Raw genomic sequence first — 10,514 nt, 5'->3', positions numbered from 1 at the left:
TCCAGGGGGGATTGGGGGTATTGGGAATTCCGGGAATTCCGGGGGGGATTGGGATTAATGGGAATTCCGGGAATTCCGGGGGGGATTGGGATTAATGGGAATTCCGGGAATTCCGGGAATTCCGGCCCCACCTCACCCGAAGGCCGGGGCCGTTCCCAGGGCCCGCTCCCGCGGGATTTTCCCGGGATTTTCCCAAGGTTTTGCCAGGATTTTCCAGGAATTCTGGCCCCACTTTACCCGAGTCTGGGGTCGTTCCCAGGGCCCATTCCCATGGGATTTTCCCAGGATTTTCCCGGGATTTCCCGGAAATTCCGGCCCCACCCTGTCCAAAGGCTGGGGCCGTTCCCAGGGCCATTCCCGCGGGATTTTCCCGGGATTTCCCTGGAATTTTCCCGGGATTTTCTGGGAATTCCAGCCCCATCTCACCCAAAGGCCGGGGCCGTTCCCAGGGCCCATTCCCGCGGGATTTTCCCGGGATTTTCCCAAGGTTTTCCCAGGATTTCCCGGGAATTCTGGCCCCACTTTGCCCAAGTCTGGGGTCGTTCCCAGGGCCCATTCCCGCGGGATTTTCCCGGGATTTTCCCAGGATTTTCCCAGGATTTTCCCGGCATTTTCCCGGGATTTTCCCGGGATTTTCCCAGGATTTTCCCGGGATTTTCCCGGGATTTTCCCAGGATTTTCCCAGGATTTTCCCATGGGATTTTCCCAGGATTTCCCTGGAATTTTCCCGGCATTTTCCCGGGATTTTCCCAGGATTTTCCCGGGATTTTCCCAGGATTTTCCCGGGATTTTCCCGGGATTTTCCCAGGATTTTCCCGGGATTTTCCCGGGATTTTCCCGGGATTTTCCCAGGATTTTCCCGGGATTTTCCCGGGATTTTCCCAGGATTTTCCCGGGATTTTCCCAGGATTTTCCCGGGATTTTCCCGGGATTTTCCCAGGATTTTCCCGGGATTTTCCCGGGATTTTCCCAGGATTTTCCCGGGATTTTCCCAGGATTTTCCCAGGATTTTCCCATGGGATTTTCCCAGGATTTCCCTGGAATTTTCCCGGCATTTTCCCGGGATTTTCCCAGGATTTTCCCGGGATTTTCCCGGGATTTTCCCAGGATTTTCCCGGGATTTTCCCGGGATTTTCCCAGGATTTTCCCAGGATTTTCCCGGGATTTTCCCAGGATTTTCCCGGGATTTTCCCGGGATTTTCCGGGATTTCCCGGGAATTCCGGACCCACCCTGGCCGAAGGCTCCGATGCTGCCCCTGAGGGCGTCGAGGTCGCAGCCGAAGCGCCCGGCCCGGCCCAGCTCCTCATCCAACTTCCGCTCGCTCACAAAGTGCTGGGAAAACGGGAAAATGGGGAAAAATGGGGAAAAACGGCGGGAAAAAAATGGGGAAAAATGGGGAAAAATGGGGGAAAAATGGGGGAAAAAATGGGGAAAAATGGGGAAAAATGGGGGAAAAAATGGGGGAAAAAATGGGGGAAAATGGGGAAAAATGGGGGAAAAAACCAGGAAAAAAACGGGGAAAAAAATGGGGAAAAAAAGTGGGAAAAGTGGGAATTCCCACCGGAAATGGGGCTGGGAAAAACGGGAATTCCCGAGGGATTGGGGGCCGGAATTCCTGGAATTCCCGAGGGATTGGGGCCGGAATTCCCGAGGGATTTGGGGCCGGAATTCCGGGAATTCCCGAGGGATTGGGGCCGGAATTCCCGGAATTCCCGGGGGATTGGGGCCAGAATTCCCGGAATTCCCGAGGGATTTGGGGCTGGAATTCCCAAGGGATTTGGGGCCGGAATTCCCGAGGGATTGGGGCCGGAATTCCCGAGGGATTGGGGCCGGAATTCCCGAGGGATTGGGGCCGGAATTCCCAGAATTCCCGAGGGATTGGGGCGGGAATTCCGGGAATTCCCGGGGGATTGGGGCCGGAATTCCCAGAATCCCCGAGGGATTTGGGGCTGGAATTCCGGGAATTCCCGAGGGATTGGGGCCGGAATTCCCGAGGGATTTGGGGCTGGAATTCCCAGAATTCCCGAGGGATTGGGGCGGGAATTCCCGGAATTCCCGAGGGATTTGGGGCCGGAATTCCCGAGGGATTGGGGGCCGGAATTCCCGGAATTCCCGAGGGATTTGGGCCGGAATTCCGGGAATTCCCGAGGGATTGGGGCTGGAATTCCCGGGGGATTTGGGGCCAGAATTCCCGAGGGATTTGGGGCTGGAATTCCCGAGGGATTTGGGGCCGGAATTCCCGGAATTCCCGAGGGATTGGGGCCGGAATTCCCGAGGGATTGGGGCCGGAATTCCCGGAATTCCCGGGGGATTTGGGGCCGGAATTCCCGGAATTCCCGGGGGATTTGGGGCCGGAATTCCCGGAATTCCCGAGGGATTGGGGCCGGAATTCCCGAGGGATTGGGGCCGGAATTCCCGGGGGATTTGGGGCTGGAATTCCCGGAATTCCCGAGGGATCACCTTGATGTCAGCCCGGAGCTCCAGGAGCTGCTCCTCCGACATTCCCGGCGCCGCCTCCGTCAGCTCCCGCAGGGCCTCGGCCCGGCGCTGCCGCAGGGCCAGCAGCTCCACTGGGAATAAACGGGAAAAATGGGAATAAACCCCGGGAAAAACCGGGAAAAACCCCGGGAATTCCAACCCAGCGCTGCCGCAGGGCCAGCAGCTCCACTGGGAAAAACAGGGAAAAACAGGGAATAAACCGGGAATAAACCCCGGGAAAAACCGGGAAAAACCCCGGGAATTCCAACCCCCGGCGCTGCCGCAGGGCCAGCAGCTCCACTGGGAAAAATGGGAATAAACCGGGAAAAACCGGGAATAAACCCCGGGAATTCCAACCCCCGGCGCTGCCGCAGGGCCAGCAGCTCCACTGAGGGGAAAAACAGGGAATAAACCCCGGGAATAAACCCCGGGAATTCCAACCCCCGGCGCTGCCGCAGGGCCAGCAGCTCCACTGGGAATAAACAGGGAAAAACAGGGAATAAATGGGAATAAACCCCGGGAATTCCAACCCCCGGCGCTGCCGCAGGGCCAGCAGCTCCACTGGGAATAAACCGGGAATAAACCGGGAATAAACCCCGGGAATTCCAACCCAGCGCTGCCGCAGGGCCAGCAGCTCCACTGGGAAAAAATGGGAATAAACGGGAAAAACGGGAATTAGGGATGGGAAAACCCCGGGAATTGAGGGGAAAAAACTCCGGGAATTGGGGGTGGGAAACTGGGAATTAGGGGAGAAACTGGGAATTGGGGGAAAAAAATGGGAATTGGGGGAAAAAAACCCAGGAATTGGGGATGGGAAACTGGGAATTGAGGGGAAAAATTGGGAATTAGGGATGGGAAAACCCCCGGGAATTCCGGCCCAGCAGCTCCACTGGGAAAAACCGGGAATAAACCGGGAAAAATGGGAATTAGGGATGGGAAAAACCCCGGGAATTGGGGGAAAAAATGGGAATTGGGGGAAAAAACCCTGGGAATTCAGGGAAAAACAACGGGAATTATGGGAAAACCTGGGATTTGGGGAATTTTGGGTGGGAAATTGGGAATTCTGGGGGAAATTGGGAATTCTGGGGGGAAATTGGGAATTCTGGGGGGGATTTGGGAATTCTGGGGGGGATTTGGGAATTTTGGGAGGGAAATTGGGAATTCTGGGGGGGAAATTGGGAATTTTGGGAGGGAAATTGGGAATTTTGGGTGGGAATTTGGGAATTCTGGGGGGGAAACTGGGAATTTTGGGGGGGAAATTGGGAATTCTGGGGGGGAAATTGGGAATTCTGGGGGGGATTTGGGGAATTCTGGGAGGGATTTGGGGAATTCTGGGGGGGAAATTGGGAATTCTCTTCCCACCCTCGGAGGAATCCCAGGAATGGGGGGGATGGGAGGGAAATTCCAGGAATTTTGGGAATTTTGGGAATTTTCCTCACTGGCTTCTGCCTTGACTTTGTCCATCTCGGCCAGCAGAGCGACCTCCCGATCCATGAGGCTGCGGGAAAGAGGGAAAAGTGGGAAAAATGGGGAAAAATGGGGGAAAAATGGGGAAAACTGGGGGGGAAAATGGAAAAAATGGGAAAAACTGGGGGGAAATGGGGAAAAATGGGGAAAAAATGGGGAAAAATGGGAAAAAATGGGGGAAAAATGGGAAAAAATGGGGGGAAATGGGGAAAAATGGGGAAAAATGGGGGGAAAATGGGAAAAATGGGGAAAAACTGGGGGAAACTGGGAGGAAAACTGAGATAAACTGGGAAAAAATGGGAGGAAAACTGGGAAAAACTGGGGAAAACTGGGGGAAAAAGTGGGAAAAACGGGGAGAAACTGGGAAAAAATGGGAGGAAAACTGGGAAAAATGGGGAAAACTGGGGAAAACTGGGGGAAAAACTGGAAAACTGGGAAAAAAAGGGAGGAAAACTGGGAAAAATGGGGGGGAAATGGGAAAAATGGGGGGAAAAATGGGGGAAAAACTGGGAAAAATTGGGTAAAATTGGGAAAAAAGGGGAAAAATGGGGGAAAATGGGACAAAATGTGAGGAAAACTGGGAAAAACTGGGGGAAAAAGTAGGAAAAACTGGGGGAAAATGGGAAAAAATGGGAAATATTGGGAAAAAAGGGGGAAAATGAGGGAAAAAATGGGGAAAAAAATGGGAAAAAATGGGAAAAAATGGGAAAAAAATGGGGAAAAAATGGGAAAAAATGGGAAAAAATGGGGAAGAGGGAGAGGATTTGGGCTGGAATGGGGAAAAAATCTGGGAAAAGGGAAAAAAAAGCAGGGAAAAACCTGGGAAAGGGGAGGAAAATGAGGGAAAAAGGAGGAATTTTTGGGATGGGATGGGGGAAAAACCCGGAGAGAGGAGGAAGAGGAAGAGGGGAGGGAATTCCAGGCGGGAATTCCGGGTGGGAATCGCCGGCAGGTGGCGGCCGGAGCCGAGGGAAAATCTGGGAGAGGGAAAAATCGGGAATTTGGGGCTGGGAAGGAGGAGCAGGAGCAGGAAATTCCTCTTTTCCCAAAATTCCCTCCCGAGGGAGGCTCCAGGTGGGAATTCCCACCCCAAATCCACAAAATTCCCCCCCCAAATTCCCATTTTTCCCACATTTTCCCCATCCCAGGAATGAAGAATTCTCTGGGAATTCCATCCCAGCTTTCCCAGCTGGGAATTCCTTCCCAAAATTCCCCCCAAATTCCCATTTTTCCCACATTTTCCCCATCCCAAAGCCCTGGAATTGGCGGAATTCCCGGATTTTGGGGATTTCTGGTCTCTCCAGACGCCCCATTCCCAGATAATTCCCGGATATTCCCGTTTATCCCGGTATTCCCATCCCAGAATTCCCAGAATTCCCGTTATTCCCATTAATTATTCTCATTAATTATTCCCATACCACGTGTGGATATCAGTGAACACCCCAGCATTCCCAGAATTCCCAGAATTCCCAGAATTCCCAGAATTCCCGTTATTCCCATACCATGCATGGATATCACTGAGTGCCCCAGCCCATCCCAGCATTCCCAGAATTCCCGTTATTCCCATTAATTATTCTCATTAATTATTCCCATACCACGTGTGGATATCAGTGAATGCCCCAGCCCATCCCAGCATTCCCAGCCCATCCCAGCATTCCCAGCATTCCCAGAATTCCCGTACCACGCGTGGATGTCGCTGAATGCCCCCATCCCATCCCATGGATCCCATCCCATGGATCCCATCCCATCCCATCCCATCCCATGGATCCCATCCCATGGATCCCATCCCATCCCATCCCATCCCATGGATCCCATCCCATCCCATGGATCCCATGGATCCCATCCCATGGATCCCATCCCATCCCATCCCATCCCATGGATCCCATCCCATGGATCCCATCCCATCCCATCCCATCCCATGGATCCCATCCCATCCCATGGATCCCATGGATCCCATCCCATGGATCCCATCCCATCCCATGGATCCCATCCCATCCCATGGATCCCATCCCATGGATCCCAGCCCATCCCATGGATCCCATCCCATGGATCCCATCCCATGGATCCCATCCCATCCCAGCCCATCCCAGCATTCCCATTATTCCCATTATTCCCATTATTCCCGTTATTCCCGTTATTCCCGTACCACGCGTGGATGTCGCTGAACGCCCCAGCCCATCCCAGCATTCCCAGCCCATCCCATCCCATCCCAGCATTCCCAGCATTCCCAGCATTCCCAGAATTCCCGTTATTCCCGTTATTCCCGTTATTCCCGTACCACGCATGGATGTCACTGAACACCCCAGAATTCCCAGCCCATCCCAGCATTCCCAGCCCATCCCATCCCAGCATTCCCATTATTCCCATTATTCCCGTTATTCCCGTTATTCCCGTACCACGCGTGGATGTCGCTGAACGCCCCAGCCCATCCCAGCATTCCCAGCATTCCCAGCATTCCCAGCATTCCCGTTATTCCCGTACCACGCATGGATGTCACTGAACACCCCAGAATTCCCAGCCCATCCCAGCATTCCCAGCCCATCCCAGCCCATCCCAGCATTCCCAGCATTCCCGTTATTCCCGTTATTCCCGTACCAGGCGTGGATGTCGCTGAACGCCCCAGCCCATCCCAGCATTCCCAGCATTCCCAGCATTCCCGTTATTCCCGTTATTCCCGTTATTCCCGTACCAGGCGTGGATGTCGCTGAACGCCGCCCGCAGCCGGCGCAGGGATCCCTGCAGCTCCTCCCTGAGCAGCGCCCGGCACCGCGCCAGCGCAGCCCCGCAGCGCCGCAGCTCCTTCCGGGACTTCTCCAGCCCCGCTCCTGAAACGTGGAGCATGGATCCCATCCCATTTCCCACATTCCCACGTTTTCCCAGGTTTTCCCATTTTTTTCTGATTTTTTTTCTGATTTTTTTCTCATTTTTCCTAATTTTTTTCTGATTTTTTTCTGATTTTTTTTCCCATTTTTTTCTGATTTTTCACAATTTTTTTCCCATTTTTTTCCCCATTTTTTCCTGATTTTTTCCCATTTTCTTCTGGTTTTTTTTCCAACTTTTCCCCATTTTTTTTCTGATTTTTTCCTGATTTTTTCCCATTTTTTCCCCATTTTTCCCACTGCAGCACCAGCGCAGCCCCGCAGCGCCGCAGCTCCTTCCGGGACTTCTCCAGCCCCGCTCCTGCACCAGGATCAGGGATCACATTTCCCACATTCCCACATTTTCCCAGGTTTTCCCATTTTTTCCTGATTTTTTTCTGATTTTTTTCTGATTTTTTCCCATTTTTTTCTGATTTTTTTCTGATTTTTTTCTGATTTTTCACAATTTTTTTCCCATTTTTTTCCCCATTTTTTCCTGATTTTTTCCCCATTTTTTCCTAATTTTTTCCCAGATTTTTTCCCATTTTTTCCCAGATTTTTCCCCATTTTTTCCTGATTTTTCCCGTTTTTTTCCCATTTTTTCCCCCATTTTTCCCACTGCAGCACCAGCGCAGCCCCGCAGCGCCGCAGCTCCTTCCGGGACTTCTCCAGCCCCGCTCCTGCAACGTGGAGCATGGATCACATTTCCCACATTCCCACATTTTCCCAGGTTTTCCCATTTTTTCCTGATTTTTCCCCATTTTTTCCTGATTTTTCCTCATTTTTTTCTGATTTTTCACAATTTTTTTCCCATTTTTTTCCCCATTTTTTCCTGATTTTTTCCCATTTTTTTCTGATTTTTTTTCTGATTTTTTCCCATTTTTTTCCCCATTTTTTCCCAGATTTTTCCCCATTTTTTCCTTATTTTTCACAATATTTTTCCTATTTTTTTCCCCATTTTTCCCACTGCAGCACCAGCGCAGCCCCGCAGCGCCGCAGCTCCTTCCGGGACTTCTCCAGCCCCGCTCCTGCACCAGGATCAGGGATCACATTTCCCACATTCCCACATTTTCCCAGGTTTCCCCATTTTTTCCTGGTTTTTCCCCATTTTTTTCTGATTTTTTTCCGATTTTTCCCCATTTTTTTGCTGATTTTTTCCCATTTTTTTCTGATATTTCACAATTTTTTTCCCATTTTTTTCCCCATTTTTTCCCCATTTTTTCCTGATTTTTTCCCCATTTTTTCCCAGATTTTCCCCCATTTTTTCCTGATTTTTTTTCTGATTTTTTCCCCATTTTTTCCCCATTTTTCCCACTGCAGCACCAGTGCAGCCCCGCAGCGCCGCAGCTCCTTCCGGGACTTCTCCAGCCCCGCTCCTGCACCAGGATCAGGGATCCCATTTCCCACATTCCCACGTTTTCCCAGGTTTTCCCATTTTTTCCTGATTTTTCACAATTTTTTTCCCATTTTTTCCTGATTTTTCCCAGATTTTCCCCCATTTTTTTCTGATTTTTTTCTGATATTTTTCCCATTTTTTTCTGATTTTTTTCCCATTTTTTTCTGATTTTTTCCCAATTTTTTCCCATTTTTTTCTGATTTTTTCCTGATTTTTCCCCATTTTTTCCTGATTTTTCACAATTTTTTTCCCATTTTTTTCCCCATTTTTTCCTCATTTTTCCCCCATTTTTTCCTAATTTTTTCCCAGATTTTTCCCCATTTTTTCCTAATTTTTTTCCCAGATTTTTCCCCATTTTTTCCTGATTTTTTCCGTTTTTTTCCCATTTTTTTCCCCATTTTTCCCACTGCAGCACCAGCGCAGCCCCGCAGCGCCGCAGCTCCTTCCGGGACTTCTCCAGCCCCGCTCCTGCACCAGGAGCATGGATCCCATCCCATTTCCCACATTCCCACATTTTCCCAGGTTTTCCCATTTTTTCCTGATTTTTCCCCATTTTTTCCTGATTTTTCCTCATTTTTTTCTGATTTTTCACAATTTTTTTCCCATTTTTTTCCCCATTTTTTCCTGATTTTTTCCCATTTTTTTCTGATTTTTTTTCTGATTTTTCCCCATTTTTTCCCCATTTTTTCCCAGATTTTTCCCCATTTTTTCCTGATTTTTCCCGTTTTTTTCCCATTTTTTCCCCCATTTTTCCCACTGCAGCACCAGCGCAGCCCCGCAGCGCCGCAGCTCCTTCCGGGACTTCTCCAGCCCCGCTCCTGCACCACGATCAGGGATCACATTTCCCACATTCCCACATTTTCCCAGGTTTTCCCCATTTTTTCCAGATTTTTTCCCATTTTTTTCTGGTTTTTTTCCATTTTTTTCCCATTTTTTTCCCCATTTTTTCCTGATTTTTTCCCCTTTTTTTTCCTAATTTTTTTCCTGATTTTTTTCTGATTTTTTCCCATTTTTTTCCCATTTTTTTCCCATTTTTTTCTGATTTTTTCCTGATTTCTCCCCATTTTTTTCTGATTTTTCACAATTTTTTCCCCATTTTTTTCTGATTTTTTCCCATTTTTTTTCTGATTTTTTCCCATTTTTTTCTGATTTTTTCCTGATTTTTCCCCATTTTTTTCTGATTTTTTCCTGATTTTTTCCCCATTTTTTCCTAATTTTTTTCCTGATTTTTTCCCCATTTTCCCTGACTTTTTCCCTGATTTTTTTCCCTGATTTTTTCCTGATTTTTCCCAAATTTTCCCTGATTTTTTCCCATTTTTTCTGGGGTTTTTTCCCCCCAATTTTTCTTGGTTTATCCCAATTTTTTTCCTGATTTTTCCTGATTTTCCCCCCATTTTTCCCTCCAATTTTTCTTGGTTTATCCCAAATTTTTCCCAATTTTTCCCCCCAATTTTTCTTGGTTTATCCCAATTTTTTCCTGATTTTTCCTAAATTTTTCCCCCATTTTTCCCCCCGATTTTTCTTGGTTTATCCCAAATTTTCCCCGATTTTTTCCCATTTTTTCTGGGTTTTTTTACTGATTTTCCCCCCATTTTTCTCCCCAATTTTTCTTGGTTTATCCCAATTTTTTCCTGATTTTTCCTGAATTTTTCCCCCATTTCTCCCCATGATTTTTCTTGATTTATCCCAAATTTTCCCTGATTTTTTCCCATTTTTTCCTGATTTTTTTTCCTGATTTTCCCCCCCAATTTTTCTTGGTTTATCCCAATTTTTTCCCGATTTTTCCTGAATTTTTCCTGATTTTTTCCCCCGATTTTTCTTGGTTTATCCCAATTTTTTTCCTGATTTTTCCTGATTTTCCCCCCATTTTTCCCTCCAATTTTTCTTGGTTTATCCCAAATTTTCCCTGATTTTTTCTCATTTTTTCTGGGTTTTTTTCCCCATTTTCCCCCCCAATTTTTCTTGGTTTATCCCAATTTTTTCCTGATTTTTCCTGAATTTTCCCCCCATTTTCCCCCCCAATTTTTCCTGGTTTATCCCAATTTTTTCCTGATTTTTCCTGATTTTCCCCCCGATTTTTCTTGATTTATCCCAAATTTTTTCCTGATTTTTCCTGAATTTTCCCCCATTTTTCCCTCTCCTATAATTCCCATTTTCCCTCCCCAATTCCCGGAATTTTTCCCGTTCCTCACCCATTTTTTTCCCGCCGGGATCGCTCCGGGACTGGGCGGGAAAAGCCGGAATTCCGTTCCCCAGGGCTGCGGGAAAAGCCAAAATTCCCCTTGGGAATTCCAAGAAATCCCCAAATCCCAAC

General features: G+C 48.5%; 1 protein-coding gene across 7 annotated transcripts in view; it reads right to left on the bottom strand.

Annotated features, from left to right (window-relative positions):
- Positions 1-10,514, bottom strand: part of SPATS2 (spermatogenesis associated serine rich 2) — a 30,408-nt gene that overhangs the window by 2,600 nt on the left and 17,294 nt on the right. For 4 of the 7 annotated variants that reach the window (XM_086870231.1, XM_086870235.1, XM_086870232.1 and 1 more), the window contains 5 exons: positions 10,393-10,458; positions 6,636-6,771; positions 3,919-3,977; positions 2,462-2,571; positions 1,231-1,333 (listed from right to left, as the gene is read on the bottom strand). In XM_086870231.1, the coding sequence (XP_086726357.1) occupies positions 1,231-1,333; positions 2,462-2,571; positions 3,919-3,977; positions 6,636-6,771; positions 10,393-10,458 (474 nt within the window). The other 3 variants (XR_015281267.1, XM_086870233.1, XM_086870234.1) reach the window with 3 other exon arrangements.

This window comes from Cyanistes caeruleus, chromosome 32 (assembly GCF_971803275.1).
Source record: "Cyanistes caeruleus chromosome 32, bCyaCae1.hap1.1, whole genome shotgun sequence".
NCBI lineage: Eukaryota > Metazoa > Chordata > Aves > Passeriformes > Paridae > Cyanistes > Cyanistes caeruleus.
Note: the sequence above shows the minus strand (reverse complement) of the source record. Positions and strands in the feature narration are given on the sequence as shown.